We start from the raw sequence: 27,205 nt of genomic DNA, 5'->3' as shown, positions 1-27,205 counted from the left end.
TGTGCAGGTGTACCCTTTCATGTATTTTGTTGAGTTATTTGGAGTCAATTTACAGTTGCACTCAAAATTCAAATGTTGTTTGAGGTTTTTAAATGTTTGCAATGAACCACAAATAGCTTCACACAACATTTGTCACAGGGGTGTTCAAACGTTTTGCAAACGATCGGGGCCCATTTTGATATTTTATTTTGTAAAAAAAAAAAAAAGGCTAAATACAGATATTATATAGAATATCATCGAATGTTTACCATTTCTCATTACATCACGTCTTTTTACATTTTTACTTGTTCTTTTCTTTGATTTTTTTCCCCAACAATATGCTGCCGTCCAATAAAATTCGAGCTGTGGGATGCAAATGGGCCCCGACATAATGTGTCGTGGTCAATTGGCCGTCAGTTGTTCATTTGACAAGAGTCATTTACATCAACGGTTGAGTAATATTTATTTTTCAGTTTACCTCCACTTTCTATGAGAACATCCAAAAGTTCATCCATCTGCTGGCTTCTGGTCAGCTGCTGTACCAAACACACATTGCATGGAACAATATTACATCCGTGAACATTGCTGTCAGGATACAGCACTCTTTTCACACAGAGTGCCACATACAGAAAAATGAAAAGGAATCAGGGGCCACTTTGATGCTCCTCTGACCAACAAGCCAAGAAGTGACTAAACAAACCCTTAGATCCGGCCCACGGGATGAGTTTGCTGAGTACAAAAATTAACTTTAAATTTTTGAATGAAAGAAACAGCTGTTCTAAATGTGTCCACTGGATGTCGCAATAACAATTTTTTGTATCTTTTGTAGATGATGATACATATGTACAAAATTAACCACATGATGTCATTGCACCAGTCGAGGAAAATGATCAAAGTACATAAATCACATCCTGTAATTTGATTTCGATAAAAAAAATGTTATCTTGATAGATTGAAAATGAACACCAATGAGTTATTGATGAACATTATCATATAATTGTTTCAGAAAATATAAATAACGACAAATAAAGATAGAATACTATTAACCAGAACATGTTGACATTGTGATTTTTACAATTTCAGAATGCGCTCGTTCTATTTTTAAACAAAGAAAATAATCTGAAGTTGTCTTAATTTTTAAGTTATCGTGCCGTGATTTTACCAGTCTCGCCCACTTGGAAGTAGATTTTTCTCCATGTGGCCCCCCATCTAAAATGAGTTTGACACCCCAGCCTTAAAGAGTCACAAGTACAAAAATATTGTTTACCTTTGGTTGAATAGTTGGGTTGCCAGGTTTAACTAAGCCATTCTGACTGAGCCCATAATCAGCTGTGTTGTAATAAAGTCCTTGGAGGCCTCTTTGTTCAGAAGGATAAGAGCAGTTGATGGGCTGAGCACTCTTGTGAGGTACCTGAAATGAAAGATACATTTAGCAGGGATTAGAAATGCAGCACTGCTTCAAGTATGAAATGGATTGAGATTGCCGAGGCCATTTGACCATTTTTTGCACCATGGAGCAGTTTCATGTGGACATATTTACAGTGTGCCTAATGTACGGAGTAACTCGGGTTGTGCTTACCGGCCTTGAAGCTATTTTATTTGGTACATGGTGTAATGATAAGTGTGGCCAGTAGAAAGCTGTATTAGGTACGTGTAGACTCCAAAATGACGGCAGTAAACAACTTTAAATGTTCCATTGAGTATATAGAACATTACACACAGCACTCAAAAATCTGTCAAAATGTTTTAGTATGACTTTGGAAAGATACGAAGCCGCACCGCATTACAGCTACCCCAGTCAGACGTCCTATGCTTCAACATACGGGTATTATTATGGTGTGTGTATAAGGACTTTAAAATGGCACTTATTAGCCGAAATATAATTTGGCGTTTTGTTTCGACCTCTAATGCAAAATCAACTTTTCTTACCTATTGGTTCCTGCTAATGTGTATTTGGGATCTGCATAAATCCTGAAAATGTGCACACGCCCGACATTGTTGTCCATGCCGATGCCGTAATCGATAAGCTTCTTCTTTTTTCTCTATCATCTTGTGATGGGGCAATCATCCTCCGCTGTTACCATTTCTAATGTAAAGTAGCATAAAGTTCTAACTTATATCCGTCAGTAGACTCGCTATGGAAGCGCTAAAAACTACCTGGGTTGTTTACATTATTCACCCACGGAACTTTAGTTATTTAAGAGTTCCGGTCGGACGGTCTTTCACGGGACATGTTTCCGGCGTTGTTGTTGCACAAGTTAGCCACAGGTGAGAAGATGCTGCTTCGTTGTTGATTTAAGTAAAGTCTTGAATGTCATAAAACAGTTAGCTCCATCTTTTGATGCTTCTTTGACTACCGTCCTTGCATGCTACACCGCTACAACAAAGATGACAGGGAGAAGATGGTGTCGAAGGTGAACCACGTAAATAAACTGTCAGAAAACGACTTAAAGATGATCTGTAAAACATCATCTATGCAAATTTTGACCAAAGAACCACCATTACATGTTATGTAGACCACAAGGAAGTGTTTTAAATGATAAAAAAAATCATAATAAGACCCCTTTAATGTCCCTTACGATTCAGTGTGCCTTTTGTATGAAAAGAGACTTGAATCGGCAGTGCGCCCAATGGTCTGAAAAATACGATAGTCGTATTTTTGAAAATACATTATAAATGCGTAGCATCCTCTGTGATATATCCTCCTTAATTTTACTTTAAATGACTCTGGATTCTAATGGGTTATTTAAAAATATGACCACATTACTCATTTAGTTATTCTTATGGGAACATATGTTTTACAAGCCAAACAGAGTAGAGGTCAACCACTATTGCAGTTTGCAAAGGGAAATGTAAGTATTATGCTTCTCATCATAAATGCGTCATACCTGCAAACTGGATGCTCTGGCACTGCAGTGGGAGTTGGGCTGATTGCAGCCTTCCCTCCCCACAAGAGGTGACAGCATGTAGGGGTTGTTCGGAGACGAAGGCTGGGGGCTTCCGATTGTTTTTCCGATAGAAGAGTCTTGCGGCGAGCCCTGTGGACTAAGGAAAGCAGTCAAGGTGGACGGGCTGCCTGAGGATGGGTCCGAGTCCATACATTGGGGTCCACAATGCCCCCCCATATTGTGGAGCACGGTGCTGCAGTGTCTCATGTCCTCCAAGCAGTTCCCCGAAGAGCTCTTGATATGTTTGGGAGAGGAAAGTGGGCAGCTCGAGGAGAGTGACATTGGTTCTTGTTTGACGTTCACCTCAAAGGAATGCTGGCCCATCATGGTCTGATGGTGCATGGAGGGATTGTGAGATGTAGTAACGGTGCCTGCAGTGGCTCCATAACAGCGCTTCCTCTTGTGAAGCTGCATCTTCAACTCTTCAACCTAACAAGCATGATCACAAAACGTACATTTTAGTAATCATCCGTTTATTTATTAATATGTTTTCATTCATCCAGTCATTGTTTTCTCATGGCATTCAATCGATCGGAACTGGACTGTTTGGTTTGTCTTAGAAGACGTTTAAAGTTAAAGTTAAAGTAGCAATGATTGTCACACACACACTAAGTGTGGTGAAATTTGTCCTCTGCATTTGACCCATCCTCTTGATCACCCCCTGGGAAGTGAGGAGAGCAGTGGGCAGCAGCGGTGCCGCGCCCAGGAATCATTTATGGTGATTTAACCCCCAATTCCAACCCTTGATGCTGAGTACCAAGCAGGGAGGCAATTGGTCCCATTTTTTTCTAGTCTTTGGTATGACTCGGCCAGGGTTTGAACTCACAACCTACCGATCTCAAGGCGGACACTAAGACCACTAGGCCACTGATCCAAGTAGGCTTCATCAGTTCATGCTCATAGGCTTTGATTGGTCAGATGTAATCATAGACTTTGATTGGTCAGATCTAGTTCAGTGGGTGGTGCCAAAACCCCAAATATTTATATTCCAACACCAGGAGGGTGTGCCTGGGCAGGAGATAATTATTCCATAGTCTTGTGAGAAAAAAACAACTGTAGGGTTTGCAAAAGAGCGATACTACTGTCAATGGCAACGACAGTTGTTGAAGTTTAATTTACCCTTGTTAGCATTTAGGTAATGTGTGGCAGAACGATCGCTACCAGCCCAAAACGGCTTCCAACAAATAACAGGAGTTTTAGTTTTAATGATTTGTTAAAATATAACCGAGGCCCATCCCAAACAAATACAGAGCTGAATTCTCAGAAAAACTAAAATAATGCTATTTGGTAGCAGTAGAACAGAAAGTCAAACACAATTACAAATATACAGAGTAGACACTGAAAAGAGTAAAATAAAACATATTTTTGAGTGTAATAATAGATGATAAAATTAACTGGAAATCTCATGTAAAAAATATACAACATAATGTAGCAAGAAACACGTCAATAATGAATAAAGCAAAATATGTTGTAGACCAACAATCACTCCATATTTTTTAGTTCAAGCTAGTGTTACCATATCTTCCCATATAGTTATTGTGTAGAAATATGGGGAAATGACTACAAAAGTAAACTTTATTCACTATTGATGTTACAAAAAAGATCAATTACTCTAGGAAGAAGTTCTGCAGCCTCTGTAGCAGAACCTCCAGGTTCTGTAACTGCTTCTTCCCTGAGGCCGTTAGACTCTTGAATTCATCATAATTAAATTATCCCCTCAACTCCCCCCAAAATGGATTAACTTGCTGGAATAAAAAAGACAATATAACATACATCCATAAACATGGACGCAGGTGAAAAAGTGCAATGTATTTATCTGTACAGTAATCTATTTATGTATATCTGCACCTTATTGCTTTTTTTTTATCCTGCACTACAAATAGCTTTTTGTTAGGAATGTTGTTCTTATTTGTACTGTAAAGTTCAAATTTGAATGACAATAAACAGGAAATCTAAGTCTAAGTCTAAGGCTAATATAGAGAACACTAAAAACCTTTATTTATTGAATTACAAATATTGAAATTCAACAATTTGGTGCATTTGCAAACAGCTAAAATTATGCACAAAGCAAACTATAACCTGCCACCCAAGAATGTACAACAATTCCCCTCAACAAAAAAGGAGAAATATAATCTTGGAGGAAATTCCAATTTAAAACATTTGTATGCGCGTACAACACTTTAGCATATCAGTGTGTGGAATTAAATTATGGAATGGATTAACCAAAAAAAATCAAACAAAGCACCAATATGATTCAGTTTAAGATTATTTATGTATTTAATATGTGTTTACTTACTATGATATATTATTTATTTATTCTTTATTTATTCACTGTTCTGTTACAGAGAACAAGGAAATGGGATACAATTGCTATGGTATGAAAAGGGGTGGGATTGAATAAACTCAGATTCTTCCTACTCCTTTTCCTGTAATAAAAACAACTGAAAATATTATTATTGTATGCATGATCGAAATAAACTGAACCTGAACTTAACTGAAATGAAATTCTTTCAGATGAAATGTTCCAGAAAAAAACTCCACCGACCCCATCTGACTATGCTGCCGAGAGTTTGTGTTGTCAAGGGGCAGACATGGACACGTATCGTTACTTAAAACTCGGGCTTCGCATTGGATAGTGTTCTAGACTTGATGCCACTCACCTGTCTTTGTTCCTGGTGAAGCTTCCATGTCAGCTCTTCAATCACCTTCTGCTTTTCAACCAGCATTTTGTCTTTCGCTGCCTCCATGCCATCCATCCCTCCACCCTCCCCTAACCGCGAGCCGCCAAGCCCGTCATCCATGCTGAGTTGGCCAGGGGATGACTGCCTTGGAGCGAACTGTGATGGAGAGGACATGGGGACATCGCTGAAGCTGTCTGGGAGTGAGCCGCTTAGAGAGAGCTCAGAGGATGCTGGTGAGATTGGAGGTGTAGAGGAGTTGCTGGGATAAGGGTAATAGCCTCCCCGGGACAGGGTACTGGAGGAGGATGGAGACTGGTAAGAGGACAGTGACCCCATTGGAGTGACGGGGAAGGTCACTGTGGTGATATCGGAGGACCCAGAAGGGGAGGATCCAGTGTTGGAATCCCTGAAGGGCCTGAGTCGCTCGATGAGAGCCGTCTTGGTGCCAGAGACTGGCAAGCCACGGATACGAAGATGCTGCCTTAGCTCAGATACCTTGCAAAGTAACACACTTACTTAGTCCACTAAAAACAACGTCAGGTGGTCACATTGGTAATAATCCGCAGCACCTACTTTAAGGTCATCGAGATTGGCTGGCAGGGGCCCAGGTTTGACGGGAGAGATGTTGTTTTGGCTGGGATATGGCGTCTTGACAGGTGAGGACGGGTTGCTGTCTCCTGGGTTGGATGGACCATTGGGGGTACAAGCTGGCAGCTGGTCACACGTCCCCCTAGAATTGGGGAATTAAAACATATCAGTAAATAACAACATTGCAGAACAGTATTTGTAATATTCCACTCTACAAGTGACTCATGCTGTTATTGTATCACATCAGATGACATTTTTTAGGTGCTTGATATAAATGTGTGTAGTATTCAACCCATGACAATCCAGACATTTTGAGTAGAATGGTGGCGGAAACATCACGGAGCAAGTTAAATACAGTACATAGAAAACATTTGTTATGTTATTTCCGAAATACAACTAATTAATGTCAAATATGTGTGACGTTACAGATATGTTACATTGTTCACAATAAATATAATCCTTATTTGAAAATAACACAACTTGACACTTTTTTTTCTACCACATGTATTTTGAGTGGAAGCAAAGAACATAACCATTAAAAAAAGCGTTGAAACAGTTACATTTATTGGATGTCTTATTAGCATTTCAAAAATATGCTTTCTTGATAATTTTAAGGCTAAAACCCCAAAACCTGATGTTTTCATAGCTCGTTTTATACACTTGTTTTTTTCCAGACTATGAGCCGCTTCTTTTTGCCCAAGCTTTGAATCCTGCGGCTCATACAAAGGTGTGTCTAATCTATGGATTTTTCTTTGCTAACAGATAATTATGGAATAAATTAAGCAAATCGATAAAACAATGTACTAACATAATCCACTTTAAGAACATGTTCAAACTCAAAGTGTTTACAATGTACAAAGAAGAAGAATTTTGATTAATGTCTTGAACTTTATTAAAAAGGACAACATTTTATTAATCTCTTAAAATATGAATAAAGACATCGATGATTTTTCTGTTTTGTTTGATCAGCCGTTTTACTGCCGTGTTAAGATGCACCGTTTGGAAACAATTAGGGTATGTAAAAAAACTTTTTGAAATCTTTCCTTGTACACAAAAGAAAAATATAAACGTAAAACTTTTGTTTTTGCTCCCATATTTCACGAGTTGAACTCAAAGGTGTAAAACAGAAAACACCTATTCCTCTCAAATATTGCTCACAAATCTGGCAAAAGCTGTGTTAGTGAGCATTTCGTCTTTGCCAGTTAATCCATCCCATGATGCAGGTGTGCCATTTCAAGATGCTGATTAAACAGCATGATTATTGCACAAGTGTACCTTAGGCTGCCAACAATAAAAGGCCACTCTGAAATGTGCAGTTTTATTATGCAGCACAATGCCACAGATGTTGCAAGTTTTGAGGGAGAATGCAGTTGGCACGCTGACTCCAGAAATGTCCACCAGAGCTGTTGCCCATGAATTGAATGTTCATTTCTCTACCATATGCCGTCTCCAAAGGCGTTTCAAAGAATTTGGCAGGACATCCAACCGGCCTCACGACCGCAGACCACGCGTAACCAAATCAGCTCAGAACCTCCACATCAAGCAGGTGCACCTCCATTATCGTCTGAGACCAGCCACCCAAACAGCTGCTGCAGTAATTGGTTTGCATAACCAAAGAATTTCTGCACAAACTGTGACAAACCGTCTAAAATTTAGTTGGTGCGCCTTATAGCTTGTAAAATACTGTAAATGTATTTCAAAAACATACGTAATAAGACCAGTAGAAATGCAAATTTTGACACCAGAATCAAGTATGAATATTTTAATGGAATTAAAGGCCTACTGAAACCCACTACTACCGACCACGCTGTCTGATAGTTTATATATCAAAGATGAAATCTTAACATTGCAACAAATGCCAATACAACCAGTTTAGTTTACTAAATTACAATTTTAAAATTCCCGCTGAGTTTCCTGTTGAAAACGTCGTGGAAAGATGACACTTATGATGACGCGTGTTTGTGACGTTATTGGTTGGAGGGGACTTTTTAGCCCAGCACCACTTACGGCTAAAAGTCGTCTTTTTTCATCGTGCAATTACACAGTATTTTGGACATCTGTGTTGCTGAATCTTTTGCAATTTGTTCAATTAAAAATGGAGACTATAAAGAAGAATGCTGTTGGTGGAAAACGGTGGATTGCAGCTGCCTTTAACACCGAAACACAGCCGGTGTTTCTTTGTTGTGAAGCTTTAACACAGAGCGGTCAAGCGAACATGTTTCTCTACCACATGTCAACCAGCAAGTTTTTGGATGGGAAAATTGTGATATTAAATTGGCTTTTACCGGAGACTTGAGTGGATAATGCTACCTCCTCCTGTAGCTGTCAAAAAGGCAGCTGTAATCTTGGCTCTTCCATTGGCTTCTCTGAGAGACACTGGCGTTCACCACAGCCCTCCGACTTTCAGGTATGACTTTATAATCTCACTAAAACACTATTAACACAATAAGAAGATAAGGGATTTTCCAGAATTATCCTAGTAAATGTGTCTAATAACATCTGAATCGCTCACACTGCCATTGCCTGGAGCCGTCGCCGTTTTTTTTTTGTGCTTCACTCTAACTTTCCTCATCCACGAATCTTCCATCCTCGCTCAAATTAATGGGGAACTCGTCGCTTTCTCGGTCCGAATAGCTCTAGCTGCTGCTGGCTATGATTGTAAACAATGTGAGGATGTGAGGAGCCCTACAACCCGTGACGTCACGCGCACATTGTCTGCTACTTCTAGTACAGGCAAGGCTTTTTTATTAGCGACCAAAAGTTGCGAACTTTATCGTCAATGTTCTCTACTAAATCCTTTCAGCTAAAATATGGCAATATCGCAAAATGATCAAATATGACACATAGAATGGACCTGCTATGCTCGTTTGAATAAGAGCATCTCATTTTAGTAGGCTTTTAGGATTAGCTTTCATGGCAACAGCTAAGAGTTTGGAAATTAGTTAAAATTGTATTATACATACTGTATATAAAACAAAGGTATTCCATTTCTAACAAATTAATAATAAATACAAAATATTAGGAATGTCAATCTTACAACAACTCACGATTGTTTTTGAGGCGATGATTCAATTCAGAATAAATTCTCAGGTCTTTTTTGGTTTTAAAATGTGAATAAAACCTTTTTAAAACATCACACATGTTACACAAGGTCCTCTTTGCTGCTGTCGTACAATGTATATGCGCTGTGATGGCCTAAAAAATGCCATCCATCCATTTTCCTACCACTTATTCCCTTTGGGGTCGCGGGGGGTGCTGGTGCCTATCTCAGCTACAATCGGGCGGAAGGCGGGGTACAACCTGGACAAGTCGCCACCTCATCGCAGTGTATTTAAATAAAAATAAAAATAAGAATCCATCCATTTTCTGCTGCTTATTCCCTTTGGGGTCGTGGCGGGCGCTGGTGCCTATCTCAGCTACAATCGGGCGGAAGGCGGAGTACAACCTGGACAAGTCGCCACCTCATCGCAGTGTATTTTAAATATATATTTTTTTAATCCATCCATCCATCCATTTTCTGCTGCTTATTCCCTCTGGGGTTGCGGGGGGCGCTGGTGCCTATCTCAGCTACAATCGAAAAATCGATTTTTGTGAATGATGAATTGATGTCGGATAGGAATGAATAAGATTTACGATTTGGATGTGATTTTTTCTTAGCACCCTTACTAAATATACTAATTGATTAGTTAAAAGGAAAAACAAAACAAAACAATAAAACACATTTAAATACAAAATAAAATAAAAAAAAACGTATCCTGTTGTATCAATATGAAAACATAAAAAAAACAACCTCATTATATATCTATAGTGTATTATCTATATCATATATTCAATTCAAAATGTACAGTATTATTAATATTTTGTAATGCAATTGTGCATCTGTTCACCTGTCAAATGTACTCAGATCAGGTTAGGATTTGTTGTGCTTTAGGAAGATTGAATTATATAGAGAGGGTCCGATGATCAAGTTGCTGCTTTTGTGAGAGTAGAGTTATTGTAATATATCGCAAATTAATTTATACTCATCACTTGGAAAATCACAGACGATTTAGTGAAAGCCTTGGTCCAATGACACCATTGTTCCTTCAACTTTGCAGGCTGACTTACTTGTGCAGGTGTGCCTGCGGGTGAGGCTGGTAAGTAAAGGCAGGTTGTCTCTGCTGAGCCTGGTCCTGCATCATCAAGGCAGCGTGCTGCTGCTGCGACTGCGAATGAGTGTGAGCGTGTTTCTGCTGGCTGAGGATCTGTAGCTGCAGGAAGAGCTGCTGCTGCTGGAGGAGTCGAGCATAGGCCGAGTCCATCGGTGGCGGCGACTTGTCAGCCTTTTGGTCAGGGGGAATGTACTGGTGGTATTTCAGCTTCTTCACTTTTGGCTTCACATCTTTGGGCTTCTTATGGCGGCTCTTGTCTGCGGTCTTGGACTGTCAGAAGGTGACAGTGTTGGTGTCAGCTGAGAAACACCACAGCACAACTTGTACCAACCTTGACAATAGCAGGAACTGGTATTGGAGGAGTAGCCTGGTTGGTGCCTGCTGCAGACAGTCCTTCATCTTGGCTTTGGTCAGGTGGGTCTCTGGTTGTGCCCTCCTGTTCACATACAAATACTGGATTTGATCTATTGCTCATTTTATCCTCCTGTGTAGTTAAATATCCCTTTTTGTTTAGTTAGATTACAAATCTGTTTACAGAATCATGTTCTATGTATTCCATTTTTCTTTGTATATCATATTGATGTATATTTTATGAACTATATACAGTTTGTCTCTGTTTGCTACTAAACGGCTTTAATATGTGGGACCCCACTCATGTGTAGATTTGTGCTTGTATGACAATACAGTTTCTTGAATCTTTACAGAGATATGAACAGAAGAATAGAATGCAAAAAAAACTTCAACCCAAAAAACTATTAATAGTTATAGACTAGTAATACATTATTTTGATTTGATTAAGTGAAATAAGTCTTTGTTCCCTTGCCAACCAGCAAGCTCTTTAGTGAATGTGTGAATTATATTTATATAGCGCTTTTCTCAAGTGACTCAAAGCACTTTACATAGTGACACCCAATATCTAAGTTACATTTAAACCATTGTAGGTGGCACTGGGAGCAGGTGGGTAAAGTGTCTTGCCCAAGGACACAACGGCAGTGACTAGGATGGCTGAAGCGGGAATCGAACCTACAACCCTCAAGTTGCTGGCACGGCCACTCTACCAACCCAGCTATACCGCCCCTTTAGTGATTTGTTTTGAGACAAACTTATGAAACCTATGCATAATATAAATAACTGCTATTAAACCAAGATTGTCATAAACACAACATATTTTTGTTTTGCTTACTAAATGTCTCAAATATATCTTGTGTGTTATTTATTCAAAAACATTTTTACTTGCGTCAATCTTCCCAAACGGATCCATATTGTTCACTTGTCAAACGACTTATTTCAAATGTATAATCCAAAAATATTAAAATAAAGTAAAACAGAAAGGGAACAAGCAAGTCCAGGAATGTTCTTGCCCAATGGAACACCTGCAACCTGGTGTAGAGCACACTTGCGCCACAAGGGGGCAAAACAGTCCCGGTTATAATATAATAGGTCTGCACACCCACTTAACACAAAAGACATACAGTTAACCCAAAAAGATTAGCTTAATATAATAATAATAATAATACTAATAATAATACAAATAATAATAATAATAATACCAATAATAATAATAATAATAATAATAATAATACCAATAATAATAATAATACTATTATTAATAATACAAACATCAATAATAATAATAATGATAATAATAATAAAAATAATAATAATAACAATAATAATATAATAATAATTCAATTCATATCATGAAATATCTAAAAACATATTTTTTGATATGATTGTAAAATGTTTCCGGACTTATGGGACAACAATTGTGACTTAAGAGATAAAGTCTGTACAGTATAATGCAAAAATAATTCAAAATATAATTTAGAAATGTGTATATATACATACAGTATATATATATATATATATATATATATATATATATATATATATATATATATATATATATATATATATATATATATGTATATATATATATATACATATATATGTATATATATATATATATACATATATGTATATATATATACATATACATACATATATATGTATGTATATACATATATATACATACACATATATATATATATGTATGTATGTATATATATATATATATATATATATATATATATATATATATATATATATATATATATACATATATATATATATGTATATATATGTATATATATATATGTATATATGTGTTTGTACTTTTGATTGTATTTATTAATGGTTATACATCATTAGGTTTACATGATACATTGAACATTTTTCAGATAATTGTAATTGTTTTCAGAACATTTTAGTGTTTGGCTTATCAAATAAATAACATGCCTATGAGGGTGTGTATACCTGTTGTGTGCTGGTGAGCCCAGGTGAGGAAGAGGAGGCTGTGCTGCTGACAACCTCGGATGAAGGACAGGCAGAGCCCTGAGAGTCATCACTGTGGTGCTGATCTGGAGACAAACTCTCACTGCTGCTGTCCTCCTCAAATGCGTACGAGTCCTCTTGCTTGGGGAACTTGCCATGATTTACTGCCAAACAGGAGTCACATTGGTTTCTATATTGCCTAAAGATGAACAACACTAAGGGCCTGATTTAAACGTTGTGTGCAAACTATAAAATTGTGAATACTATTAGTGGGGATATTGAGTGTGATCTACCAAGACTGCGTGGACAATTGATAACACGCGCAAAAGTGGAACACATTGCCCTATTTAAAATGAGAAATTTGCATTTACTACCGGCTGTAACCATAGAGACAGTCATTTACTGCACTTAATACGTAACCAGAGGTGGGTAGAGTAGCCATATATTGTACTCAAGTAAGAGTACTGTTACTTTAGAGATGTATTACTCAAGTAAAAGTAAGGAGTAGTCACCCAAATATTTACTTGAGTAAAAGTAAAAAGTACAAACCCCGTTTCCAAATGAGTTGGGAAATTGTGTTGGATGTAACTATAAACAGAATACAATGATTTTCAAATCATTTTCAATCCATATTCAGTTGAATATGCAACGAAGACAACATATTTGATGTTAAGACTGCAAAACTTTTTTTTTGTGTGCAAATAATCATTTACTTTAGAATTTGATGCCAGCAACACATGAAAAAGAAGTTGGGAAAGGTGGCAATAAATACTGATAAAGTTGAGAAATGCTCATCAAACATTTATTTGGAACATCCCACAGGTATGCAGGCTAATTGGGAACATGTGGGTGCCATGATTGGGTATAAAAGCGGCTTCCATAAAATGCTAAGTAATTCACAAATAAGGATGGGGCGAGGGTCACCAATTTGTAAGCAAATTGTCGAACAGTTTTAGAACAACATTTCTCAACAAGCTATTGCAAGGAATTAAGGGATTTTACCATCTACGGTCCGTAAAATCATCAAAAAATTCAGAGAATCTGGAGAAATCACTGCATGTAAGCATTGAAATTACGGACCTTTGATCCCTCAGGCGGTACTGCATCAAAAACCGACATCAGTGTGTAAAGGATATCACACCACATAGGCTCAGGAACACTTCATAAAACCACTGTTGGTCGCTACATCTGTACGTGCAAGTTAAAACTCTACTATGCAAAGCGAAAGCCATTCATCAACAACACCCAGAAACGCCGCCGGCTTCACTGGGTCCGAGCTCATCTAAGATGGACTGATGCAAAGTGGAAAAGTGTTCTGTGGTCTAACGAGTCCACATTTCAAATTATATTTGGAAACAGAGGACGTGGTGTCCTCCGGATCAAAGAGGAAAATAACCATCCGGATTGTTATAGGCGAAAAGTTGAAAAGCCAGCATCTGTGATGGTATGGGGGTGTATTAGTGCCCAAAGCATGGGTAACTTACACATCTGTGAAGGCACCATTAATGCTGAATGGTCCATACAGGTTTTGGAGCAACATATGTTGTCATCCAAGCAACGTTATCATGGACGCCCATGCTTATTTCAGCAAAACAATGCCAAGCCACATGTTACAACGGCGTGGTTTCGTAGTAAAAGAGTGCGGGTACTTTCCTGGCCTGTCTGCAGTCCAGACCTGTCTGCCATCAAAAATGTGTGGCGCATTATGAACCATAAAATACGACAACAAGACCCCGGACTGTTGAACTGAAGCTCTACATAAAACAAGAATGTAAAAGAATTCCACTTTCAAAGCTTCAATAATTAGTTTCCTCAGTTCCCAAAGGTTTATGCAGTGTTGTTAAAAGAAAAGGTGATGTAACACAATGGTGAACATGCCCTTTCCCAACTACTTTGGCACGTGTTGCAGCCATGGAATTTTAAGTTTATTATTATTTGCAAAAAAAAAAAAGTTTATGAGTTTCAACATCAAATATCTTGTCTTTGTAGTGCATTCAACTGAATATGGGTTGAAAATGATTTGCAAATCATTGTATTCTGTTTATACTTACATCTAACACAATTTCCCAACTCATATGGAAACAGGGTTTGTATGTTGTGAAAAAACTACTCAAGTACTGAGTAACTGATGAGTAAGCTGTTAGTTTAATGAGGACGGCAACAAGTAATGCACAAAAACATAAAAATAGCAATGACCAAATTCAGAGCCAGGAATATCTCTTGAGAAACTAAAACAATAATATCGGTGCGGCGTCTTCAGTAATGCGGACGTTGTACCGATCCGTTGCGGTGAAGAAGGAGCTGAGCCGGAAGGCAAAGCTCTCAATTTACCGGTCGATCTACGTTCCCATCCTCACCTATGGTCATGAGCTTTGGGTCATGACCAAAAGGATAAGATCACGGGTACAAGCGGCCAAAATGAGTTTCCTCCGCCGTGTGGCGGGGCTTTCCCTTAGAGATAGGGTGAGAAGCTCTGCCATCCGGGAGGAACTCAAAGTAAAGCTGCTGCTCCTTCACATCGAGAGGAGCCAGATGAGGTGGTTCGGGCATCTGGTCAGGATGCCACTCGAACGCCTCCCCAGGGAGGTGTTTAGGGCACGTCCAACCGGTAGGAGGCCACGGGGAAGACCCAGGACACGTTGGGAAGAGTATGTCTCCCGGCTGGCCTGGGAACGCCTCGGGATCCCCCGGGAAGAGCTAGACGAAGTGGCTGGGGAGAGGGAAGTCTGGGTTTCGCTGCTTAGGCTGCTGCCCCCGCGACCCGACCTCGGATAAGCGGAAGAAGATGGATGGATGGATGGATGTATTGAAAAAAAATTTGAAAATGAATTTTACCTTTGCAACCTCATTATACTATTGGCTAAGTTTTATATTCATAAACGTAAGTTTATCAATACCCGACCTGTTTTTTGTGCCTTTAAAAAATATTTAGAACCCTATGTTAAAACACTTTACCTCTAACAACCAAAAAGCTGTGAAAACGATGATGTTGTATTACAAATGTAAGTTATTTACTGAGATTGAGTGAGCCTATGGCTTTGCACGTTGTTTATTTTATTAATGTATTTTATATATTTTTTGCATTCTATTTGAGTTACTTTGAATTTACAACCCCCTGGCGCTGTTTTGTACGTTTTTTTTTACTGTTTTGTACTGTTTTTGTACTTTGAGTATTACTTTCAACTGTTTGCAAATGTTGAAATTTATCAATAAAGTTTATAAAAAAAAGTGTGCTGTTTAATCATGTGACCGCCTGGCTCTGTTTGATTGGTGAAACGGAGTCAAACGTCACCAGTGACTGCATTTGCACGGTGAAACGCAGGCATGTGATAGATCCTACTTTGAAGGTCTGTCTGACAAAACAAACAAAGCGTGCATTAACAGATCGATAAATATCAGTAGCGAGTAGCAAGCTGAATGTAGATATATGGAGCGGAGTAAATGTAGCGTTTCTTCTCTATAAATGTACTCAAGTAAAAGTAAAGGTATGTTGCATTCAAACTACTCTTAGAAGTACAATTCATCCCAAAAGTTACTCAAGTATATGTAACGGAGTAAATGCAGCACGTTACTACCCACCTCTGTACGTAACATGATGTAGCACACAAAAAAAATCTGTGCCACTTTTTCTGAGCAATATAGAATCATGATCCAGACTACAGAAACCATTTTAGCACATAAAATGTGCGCTCTGCGATTGTACGCGTCATGCAGATGCAAGAAAATGTATATTGCAAGAAATTGGCCGTATTTGTTTGTCTATATTTTCAAGATATCGTGCCGTAATTTTCCCAGTCTGGCCCACATGGGAGTAGATTTTTCTCTATGTGTCCCCCGATCTAAAATGAGTTTGACACCCCTGATGTAGCCTCAGTATTTTTTCCTGACCTAATGTATATTATGCTCTACCTCGGTATTGAGCACTGTACGGATAAACCACAGAAAACCTGGACAATATATATATATATATATATATATATATATATATATATATATATATATATATATATATAGTTGTGGCGGGGCCGGAGCCTCTTCACATAATCTAATTATGTTAATCCCATTTTAAAAGATCAAAAACCTAAAAAAGCTTTTACATGTCTTTTAAAAACATATTTCCAATCAAATTAGGTCAATAAATTGTGGAACATTGAGATTAGGTTTAGGGTGGGGTGGAGGCCCATCAAGAGTTAAAAAATAACAAATAAGTAATATTAAAGACCAAAATGGGGTCACAAACAACATCTTGTTGAGGGCCACAAAAATCTGATCCCGAGATACTGAAACTCCACTACCTGCGGCAAACTCCACTCCCAAACTAACGGGTCCAATCCACCCTTTTCTGTCTGACAACCAGGTCCTCAGATTCGGAGGTGCTGAGTCTCATCCCAGAAGCGTCACATTCAGCTGCCAATCGCCTCAAAAAAACAGCTTGATGAGGCCATCAGGATCACATCATCGACAGTCGGCATGTATACGCTTCTAAGGTCCCCAAACTGGAGTCCATCAAGGCCTTGCAAGATCAGCCTTGACACAGCGCGTGCCGAGGTTTACAGTGAGCAGGCTCGACTTGCCGCTGGCAATTCGAACCAGACTCCTGCACCTGTTTTACAAGGACCAGATGGAACGAACTAGCATGTCATGAAACCTGTAATACGGGAACAGCCCCTACAGGACACTGCAAGGGACAAATGTATTTTTCAAGTCCACCAAACTCGGGTGGACCGGTTTCTCCCATGCTTCCTCTAGAACCCTGACTGAGGAAGGAGGTGGTCCAGTGTCCTAAGACTAGACAAGACTATTGTTAGGATTTTAACGATACCGATATATATTATTGCTTCCTTACTTCCAAAGACATACACCTGGGGATAGGTTGATTGACAACACTAAATGGTCCCTAGTGTGTAAATGTGAGTGTGAATGTTGTCTGTCTATCTGTGTTGGCCCTGCGATGAGGTAGCGACTTGTCCAGGGTGTACCCGCCTTCTGCCCGATTGTAGCTGAGATGGGCACCGGCGCCCCCCGTGACCCCAGAAGGAATGAGCGGTAGAGAATGGATGGATGGATGGATAGTTGTGATTATTCCAAAATTGATTATCAGATGCTAGGGCTTGGCGATACATCGAACAAAAATAATAAAAATCATCCCATCTCAATGAATATCACCATTTTTTACATTGTTTTTAACCTGCCAGTTTTAAAGCATCTGTATTAAAAAAACTAATAAACTAGGGATTAGTTTAACATTCTAAATAAATAAATAAGTCAATTTAAAAACAAAAAGTACAATAACATAACAATGTACCAATAAATGTGATTGTACATGTTTCCAAGCAAAATAAAATGGTAAATGGGTTATACTTGTGTAGTGCTTTTCTACCTTCATGGTACTCAAAGTGCTTTGACACTATTTCCATATTCACTCACACATTCACACACTGATGGAGGGAGCTGCCATGCAAGGCCCTAACTACGACCCATCAGGAGCAAAGGTGAAGTGTCTTGCTCAAGGACACAACGGATGTGACTAGGTTGGTAGAAGCTGGGGATTGAACCAGGAGCCCTCAGGTTGCTGGCATGGCCACTCTCCCAACCGCACCACGCCATCCCCGGCAATAAAGCACTCACAAAGATGCATCAGTTATTAGTTCAACTATTGTATTAGAATCTGCCGAGTTACCATGAACTTACCAAAGGAGATAGGTGGTGGCGTCCCCAACTGGCTAGCCTTGGCAGTAGTAGCATGTGTTTTTCACACAGTTTGATGTGAAAAAGTGGTCATCAACTTTGCAAAAGAAGCACATCACCTGACATGTAAAAGTCAGTTAGGAACTTTATGGCTCTGTATTTTGAAATGAGTTCTGTAGTTTAAGGTGGCCACGTGTCAAGGAGGCAGGCACATAGATGGCGCGAGAAGGAAGCGGAGCGGAGGTGTTTGTCAAGTGCACGGCTCCGCAAAAACATGATTTACCCTTTTCCTCTCTGTCACAACATGTCAGTCACATTACGACAACTTAAACGACTTTCCGCATTCTGATTCTGTTTTCTATCACTTTTACCATCATTTGTACATATCGTATGCGCTGGTGTTGTTCTATTCTTGTTGTTGTTTTTGTTGTTATTGTTGTGTTTGCTGTTGTTGTTTTTGTATCTCTTGTCCCCACAATTTCCCCCTCTGTCTTCCTTTTTTTCTCTTTCTATCTCCTCCTGCTCTGTCCCGGCTGCACCAAATGATAATATAAATAAATCTAATAAATCCATCCATCCATCTTTTTCCGCTTATCCGAGGTCGGGTCGCGGGGGCAGCAGGTTCAGTCCTGCAGTACATCTACATGGAGCCTACTTTTTTTTGGTACACTGAACGTGTGTCTGGGAGATATTGGCACTAACTGCAAGCATGCGCTGAAATGATCCAGACCTAAGAAAAAGTATATTGTAAGAAATTTTAATTCATACACTGCAAATCATTTAAATCTATTTTTTTATTCTATTTTATTCATTTTATTTATTTATTTTTTTTAAATTTCTATTTTATTTCTTGACAAGACTCTGCAGCATCGCGTGGACATCAGGGGCGGTACCTCTGGATTGGCAGACCGGGGTGGTGGTTCCTCTCTTTAAGAAGGGGGACCGAAGGGTGTGTTCCAACTATCGTGGGATCACACTGCTCAGCCTTCCCGGTAAGGTTTATTCAGGTGTACTGGAGAGGAGGCTACGCCGGATAGTCAAACCTCGGATTTTGAGGAACAGTGTGGTTTCCGTCCTGGTCGTGGAACTGTGGACCAGCTCTATACTCTCGGCAGGGTTCTTGAGGGTGCATGGGAGTTTGCCCAACCAGTCTACATGTGCTTTGTGGACTTGGAGAAGGCATTCGACCGTGTTCCTCGGGAAGTCCTGTGGGGAGTGCTCAGAGAGTATGGGGTATCGGACTGTCTTATTGTGGCGGTCCGTTCCCTGTATGATCAGTGCCAGAGCTTGGTCCGCATTGCTGGCAGTAAGTCGAACACATTTCCAGTGAGGGTTGGACTCCACCAAGGCTGTCCTTTGTCACCGATTCTGTTCATAACTTTTATGGACAGCATTTCTAGGCGTAGTCAAGGCGTTGAGGGGTTCCGGTTTGGTGACCGCAGGATTAGGTCTCTGGTTTTTGCAGATGATGTGGTCCTGATGGCTTCATCTGACCGGGATCTTCAGCTCTCACTGGATCGGTTTGCAGCCGAGTGTGAAGCGACCGGAATGAGAATCAGCACGTCCAAGTCCGAGTCCAAGGTTCTCGCCCGGAAAAGGGTAGAGTGCCATCTCCGGGTTGGGGAGGAGACCCTTCCCCAAGTGGAGGAGTTCAAGTACCTAGGAGTCTTGTTCACGAGTGAGGGAAGAGTGGATCGTGAGATCGACAGGCAGATCGGTGCGGCGTCTTCAGTAATGCGGACGTTGTACCGATCCGTTGCGGTGAAGAAGGAGCTGAGCCGGAAGGCAAAGCTCTCAATTTACCGGTCGATCTACGTTCCCACCCTCACCTATGGTCATGAGCTTTGGGTCATGACCGAAAGGATAAGATCACGGGTACAAGCGGCCGAAATGAGTTTCCTCCGCCGTGTGGCGGGGCTCTCCCTTAGAGATAGGGTGAGAAGCTCTGCCATCCGGGAGGCATCCGGGAGGAGCTCAAAGTAAAGCCGCTGCTCCTCCACATCGAGAGGAGCCAGATGAGGTGGTTCGGGCATCTGGTCAGGATGCCACCCGAACGCCTCCCTAGGGAGGTGTTTAGGGCACGTCCAATCGGTAGGAGGCCACGGGAAAGACCCAGGACACGCTGGGAAGACTATGTCTCCCGGCTGGCCTGGGAACGCCTCGGGATCCCCCGGGAAGAGCTAGACGAAGTGGCTGGGGAAAGGGAAGTCTGGGTTTCCCTGCTTAGGCTGTTGCCCCCGCGACCCGACCTCGGATAAGCGGAAGAAGATGGATGGATGGATTTTATTTCTAAAAAATCTCAAAATTTAAGAGCTATTTACATATATTTGAACAATGACTAACTTGTCCACAGTGTACACCGCCTTCCGCCCGAATGCAGCTGAGATAAGCTCCAGTACACCCCGCAACCCCAAAAGGGTGTCACGCCTTTGGATCAAGTTTTGTTTTGGTCATGTTATGTTTGTTTTTTGGACACTTGTTTCCTGTTTTGCACTTCCTTGTTTTCTATGTCACCATGGCTACTAATTAGTTTCCACCTTGGCTCCAAGTCACGCCCCGATCCTCAGTTCTCACACCTGTTAATCATTAGCATTGGTGTTATATAAACCGGTAGTTGCAAAGTGTTCAGTCTGGCAACTTCACATATTCCTGCTATTCCTCCATTTCATGCCATGCCTAGTTTCCCTTCCGCTCATGCCACGTAAGTTTTGTTATTTATGCCTAAGTGTAAGTTTTTGTTTCATGTCAATAGTCATGCCATAGTGCTAGTTTTGTGTTTTTATGTCACAGTGCAAATGTTTTCTTTTTATGTTTGTAGTTTGCAGCATTTATGCTAGTCTTTTTTTTTTTTCATAGTTAAGTGTTTGTACCTCCTTGTGAGCGCCCTTTGTTTGCCTTTTTTGAGTTATAGTATTGATAAATCAAAATGTACCTTAATTCACGCCTGGCTCTTCCCAAATTCCCTCTGCGACGAAGCAACAATACAAATCCAAGTCCATGTTTGACAAAGGGACAAGCAGTAGAAAACGAATGGATGGACAAATTTAAATTTTAAGATGACGAACTTTTTCTGTTCCCATGTAAAAATGTTAAAATTAAAAAAACAACTATTCAAATAAAATATTTAGTTTTTCCCCTACATATAAAATCTTGTTTAAAGGTTCTGCAACATCTCGAGGATGTTTAATGTAAGAATTGCAAGTTAAAGAATGCATGTTTTCAGAATAAAATGCTTGTTTCTATCTTAAAAAATGCTGCTAAATTCTAGATATGCAAATCTCAAATTAGTATGTCTTATTAAGTAAAATTATTTGTCCAAGCAGCTAGTTCATTTCACTAGTTATTAGTAATTTTATATATATATATTTTATATTTTGACAGCTCTTTTTTGCAGAGTACATATGAAAAAACATACGGCATTCAAAAAACGCATCAATGAAATTTGTCTTAATCAGTCCCTTATGTCATCCAACAGCTATAAAACTATAAAATGATATTTCTGATTGACAGAATGTAAAATGTTGGTATTTTTGACAGTCCATACATGTTGACAAGCCGAAGTCGGATGGAGCTGCATCTACTCACAACCATTTCAGTGCAAATGCCAATTCACTCGTCCTTTCCAGACCTTACTTGAATATAGACAGTTTTAGTCTTGATAAATCACACTGCGTGTGCTAAATAACTAAAATAGTATTTTATCCTGACAGTATTGTGGGTGTTCCGATGATCATCATATAATCTGCATATATTCTGCATTCATGAGGACAGACACTCTGAAATAATTGCCCTTCCTACTTTGCACCTTTGAGAGTGTGCACGAGTTTAGGAGATAGGTTTGCATGTGTTTTAATACACGCAAACCTTTACCAGATCCGACACTTGGTGTACTATTTAACCAGCAAGTGGACCTAAGACTTTTGGCAATGCTGTATGTGTGTGTCTTTATTTGCATGTCTTATTTTCAAACATATGTTCATCCCATCCATCCATTTTCTACCATCGTGTGTTTAAGGGTGACAGAATCAATGTTGTTCATAAAAAGTGTGACCTGTAACTTGGACATCTCACTGACACCTGCTACACGTCCACTCACTGTGGACATAGCCGTGTGCGTCCTGATTGGCCAGGATGATACCAGCCTCGGCTGTGGTTGGAGGTGTGTGTGTGGAGAAGGTTGTAAGATTGTCTTTTTGCATTCAAACATGTGACAGCCGAGAACAGAGCCCTGGTTTCAATCAAAGCACCGGACTCATGAAACCCATTGACCTGCACTGCGCGTGCACACACACACACACACACACACACACACGCACACACACACACACACACACACACACACACACACACACACACACACACACACACACACACACACACACACGCAGATGCACACGCACACACGGGCAAACAAACTGACACAAGTGTGGCAGGTCACCTGACGACAAGAGCAAAACTACAATAGCAAAGATGCTGAACAAAAGATGAACATGAACATGAAAACAATGATTATTTCAACGACAGAAGCATGTTCAACCAAATTGAATATATTTTAGTCATTAATCATAGTACTGTAATAAGTTATGTATTAATGCTTGTATTATAAAATACATTGACAAAGATAAGACCTTCTGGAGGAAAGTTCTGTGGTCAGATGAAACCAAAAAAATTACCTGTTTGACCACAATACCTAGCAATATGTTTGAAGGAGAAAAGGTGAGGCCTTTAATCCCAGGAACACCAACCCTACTGTCAATCATGGTGGTGGTAATATTATGCTCTGGGTTGGTTTTGCTGCCTATGGAACTGGTGCTTTACAGAGAGTAAATGGGACAATGAAAAAGGAGGATTAACTCCAAATTCTTCAGGACAACCTAAAATCATCAGACCGGAGATTGGGTCTTGGGCACAGTTGGGTGTTCCAACAGGACAGTGACCCCAAAAACATGACAAACATGGTAAAGGGATGGGTAAATCAGGCTAGAATTAAGGTTTTCGTATGGCCTTCCCAAAGTCCTGACTTAAACGTGTGGCCAATGCTGAAGAAACAAGTCCATGTCAGGAAACCAACAAATTTAGCTGAACTGCGCCAATTTTGTCAAGAAGAGTGGTTAAATATTCCACCAGAAGCTTGTAGATGACTACCAAAAGCACGTTAATGCAGTGAAACTTCCCAAGGGACATGTAACCAAAATATTAACATTGCTGTATGTATACTTTTGACACAGCAGATTTGGTCACATTTTCAGTAGACCCATAATAAATTCATAAAAGAACCAAACTTCATGAATGTTTTTGGTGACCAACAAGTATGTGCTCCAATCAGTCTATCACAGTGTTTCTTAACCTGGGTTCGATTGAACCTTAGGGGTTTTTTGTGAGTCGGCCTCAGGGGTTCGCCGGAGCCTCCGCCACGGAGGTCAAGACACACCCGACTCATCGTATAGATAAAAACTTCTCCCTATCGGCGTATTATGGATACCCCTAAACAATGTTCCCTCTAATTTTCCATATGCGTGAGCTACGCAAAAACTCTTTGAGCATTCAGTGGAACACATGTGAGCGACGTCAGACGTGCACATACACTGTGGCCACACCAGCAGCGCACCTGTACCAAACCTGACTAAATAAAAAGTTCAGTGTATTATTATTAAATGACAGCAGCCATTTCCATGAGATTATTTTCTAATGTAAATGTTTTGGCCCACTTACAATGACAATAACACAAAATATTGTTTTTCATGAGCTGTGTACTATTATTGTATACCTGGGTGGGGTTCCTGCTTTGGAAATGATTTGTACCCCTTTCAGATATCGCACTTAGTTCCCACTAAAACTTTCACATGTTGCACAATGAGATCTACACATGGGATCATGTTTACATTCCTGTAACTTTCTGTTTGTAAAAGATAACTTTATTAGTATTTCTTTAATATAATGACAACATTTCATGAGTAATATTTATAAATTACGATTAAATTAAGAATGTTTTATTATTATTTTTCACTAAAAAGAAGGATTCGGTGAATGCGCATATGAAACTGGTGTGGTTCGGTACCTTCAACAAGGTTAAGAACCACTGGTGTATCACGATAAAATAAGAGTTGTAGAAATTCTTGGAAATTCAAGACAGCCATTAAAAGTGTATGTACACTTTTAATCGCGACTGTACCGTATTTTTCGGACTACAAGTCTCAGTTTTTTTCATAGTTTGGCCAGGGGTGCAACTTATACTCAGAAGCGACTTATGTGTGAAATTATTAACACATTACCGTAAAATATCAAATAATATTATTTAGCTCATTCACGTAAGAGACTAGACGTATAAGATTTCATCGGATTTAGCAATTAGGAGTGACAGATTGTTTGGTAAACGTATATATGTTATAGTTATTTGAATGACTCTTACCATAATATGTTACGTTAACATACCAGGCACCTTCTCAATTGGTTATTCATGCGTCATATAACGTACACTTATTCTGCCTGTTGTGTCATGATCCGCTACCCGATCATATGTTTTGTGGATTTTTGAGTTTGTTTGTGCAATTCCTTGTTTGCTCCGTTACCATAGTTTCTGATTTGTTCCACCTGTTACTTGTTTCCTGACGCGCACCTGTGTTTATTGATTACTTCTGTATTTAAACCTGCCTTCTCCCTCCGTTCATTCTTGATCCTTTGTTTGCGGTAAGCAACTTTCACGTGGACATTTTCCCTATTCTGGTCTGTGCTAAATATCCCCTTAGCTTCCCGTGCACTCGGCACCTTTTTTTTGGACTCTCGACTCAGTGCTAAGCGTCAGCTTTAGCTTCCCGTGCGTTCGGCACGCTTTTCTTTTGTTGATTTTTGTCTGTTTTTGTACCAGTGTTATCATTTTTTGTACTAAATCAAGCCCTTACCTGCAAGTCTCGTCCGACTGGTCCATTGCATCCTGGGGTGGACAAAACGCGCATCACTTTGCGCCACCCACGTGACATGTTCACTATTCTTTATTTATTTTAAATTGCTTTTCAAATGTCTATTCTTGGTGTTGGGTTTTATCAAATAAATTTCCCCCAATAATGCGACTTATACTCCAGTGCGACTTATATATGTTTTTTTTCTCCTTAATTATGCATTTTTGGCAGGTGTGACTTATACTTTGGAGCGATTTATACTCCGAAAAATACGGTATATACGTTGTGAAACGATTTGATTAGGGTTAGGGTCAAATAGATTCCGCTTCAACTTGCTCCTTTTCAGACATGTTGAATTGTGCAATTGTGTAATGCTCCTGAATGTAACTCGTGAAGCATGTGGGAAATAAACAACGTCTGACCATGACAGGTTGGGAGGATTGTGCTCAAGGTTAAGGAGACGGTGAGGGGTTAATGCTGCGGGCCAGCAGCAGCCTAGTCCTGTCAGAAAACGTTGTAGGTGGCTTGCTGGAGCCACACGGGCCCGTTAAAGCAGGGAGATAGGTACAAACATACACATTGGTAAGCCCGCCCGCACACACACACACGTGCTTGCAAAAACACTTCTAAAGAACGAGAGTGGGGCTAAATACAGCTGCTGTTCATCCCAATAAAGCCGTTGCATCCTTTTGCAGGGATAGTGTAAACCAGCTGACTGCATCTTTCTTTGCGCAACATGTATATGGGATGTAAACAGGCAAACAGAACCAACCAGCACCAAAACAGTGTCAGGAATGATATACAGAGAGCAAACACATCTAAGGGATTAGAAGAGAAACAGTCTTAGGTGCGACACAAAGCACTATGCTAAATCAAGACAGTCCGAGATACATTTCCTGGAGTCAAATAGTGGAGCTGTATCAAGAGGGCTCCCCAAACACTTGAACCCTCCCTAATAAACAACGATTAGTCTTGTAGCCAAAAACACTTGTTGTTAGAGGGAACATAAAAAAAAAAAAAAAAAGGATTGGTCCTGTAGCCAAAAAACACTCGTTAGAGGAAACATGAAAAAGAAGAACGACTAAGGAGATCAAAATAGATCTGCTTGGTTTATACAGTGAATTGTAGCCTCATCCTAACCCCCCCATTGAAATCTTTATTCCTCATTTCTCTCACTGGGATCAAAGGTATGATGCTTTAAAGTCTGGACACAAAAAGACATAAAGTTCAGTAATGGCCAGAAAATTTGGAAGTGAATTTTGCCCTAAAACAACTTAACTGCTCTGTGACACAAGGAAAATAGTTTGTTTTTTCCGCATACCACAAAAATTATATAATACGATTTTCTACGACATTCAAAACGTTGGTATTATTTTCTTTGATGGCTGAGAGTGTTGGAGGCAAACGCAACACAGACGGAATGCAAATGCAGTCGGTGGATTTTAGGAGGAACACTCAGATACTGTATATCAACATTGTGCATTCTTTTGTAAGTATTGTATTTAATAGTATTGTATTTGTATGTCTTTGTAAACGTATATCCTAAGTATTTAAAGCTTGGATTGGGTTGGGGGTTCCTCTCTTAATGTAGGGGAATCAGAGGATGTGTTCCAACTATCGTGGGATCACCCTCCTCAGCCTCCCCGGTAAGGTCTATCAGGTGTACTGAAGAGAAGCCTACACCGGATAGATGAACCTGGGATTCAGGAGGACCAGTTTAGTTTTTTGTCCTGGTCGTTGACCAGCTCTATACTGTCAGCAGAATCCTTGAGGGTGCATTGGAGTTTGCCCAGCCAGTCTACATGTGTTTTGTGGACTTGGAGAAGGCATTCAACTGTGTCCCTAGGGGAGTCCTGTGAATTGGGCTCAGAGAGTATGGAATATCGGACCGCCTGATTTTGGCAGTCGGCTTCCTGTATGATCAGTGTCAGAGCTTGGTC

At 39.8% G+C, this 27,205-nt stretch overlaps 1 protein-coding gene across 2 annotated transcripts in view; it reads right to left on the bottom strand.

Moving 5' to 3' along the window:
• Nucleotides 1-27,205, bottom strand: part of myocd (myocardin) — a 79,420-nt gene that overhangs the window by 8,612 nt on the left and 43,603 nt on the right. For both annotated transcript variants that reach the window (XM_061908640.1, XM_061908641.1), the window contains 8 exons: nt 12,664-12,845; nt 10,679-10,783; nt 10,304-10,617; nt 6,182-6,338; nt 5,588-6,103; nt 2,868-3,356; nt 1,247-1,390; nt 458-515 (listed from right to left, as the gene is read on the bottom strand). In XM_061908640.1, coding sequence (XP_061764624.1) covers nt 458-515; nt 1,247-1,390; nt 2,868-3,356; nt 5,588-6,103; nt 6,182-6,338; nt 10,304-10,617; nt 10,679-10,783; nt 12,664-12,845 — 1,965 coding nt within the window. The remainder of the gene's footprint in view (nt 1-457; nt 516-1,246; nt 1,391-2,867; nt 3,357-5,587; nt 6,104-6,181; nt 6,339-10,303; nt 10,618-10,678; nt 10,784-12,663; nt 12,846-27,205) is intronic.

The sequence above is a fragment of the Nerophis ophidion genome, linkage group LG08, assembly GCF_033978795.1.
Source record: "Nerophis ophidion isolate RoL-2023_Sa linkage group LG08, RoL_Noph_v1.0, whole genome shotgun sequence".
NCBI classification, from domain to species: Eukaryota; Metazoa; Chordata; class Actinopteri; order Syngnathiformes; family Syngnathidae; genus Nerophis; species Nerophis ophidion.
The sequence above is the reverse complement of the archived record's forward strand: the minus strand, read 5'-3'. Positions and strand labels throughout refer to the sequence as shown.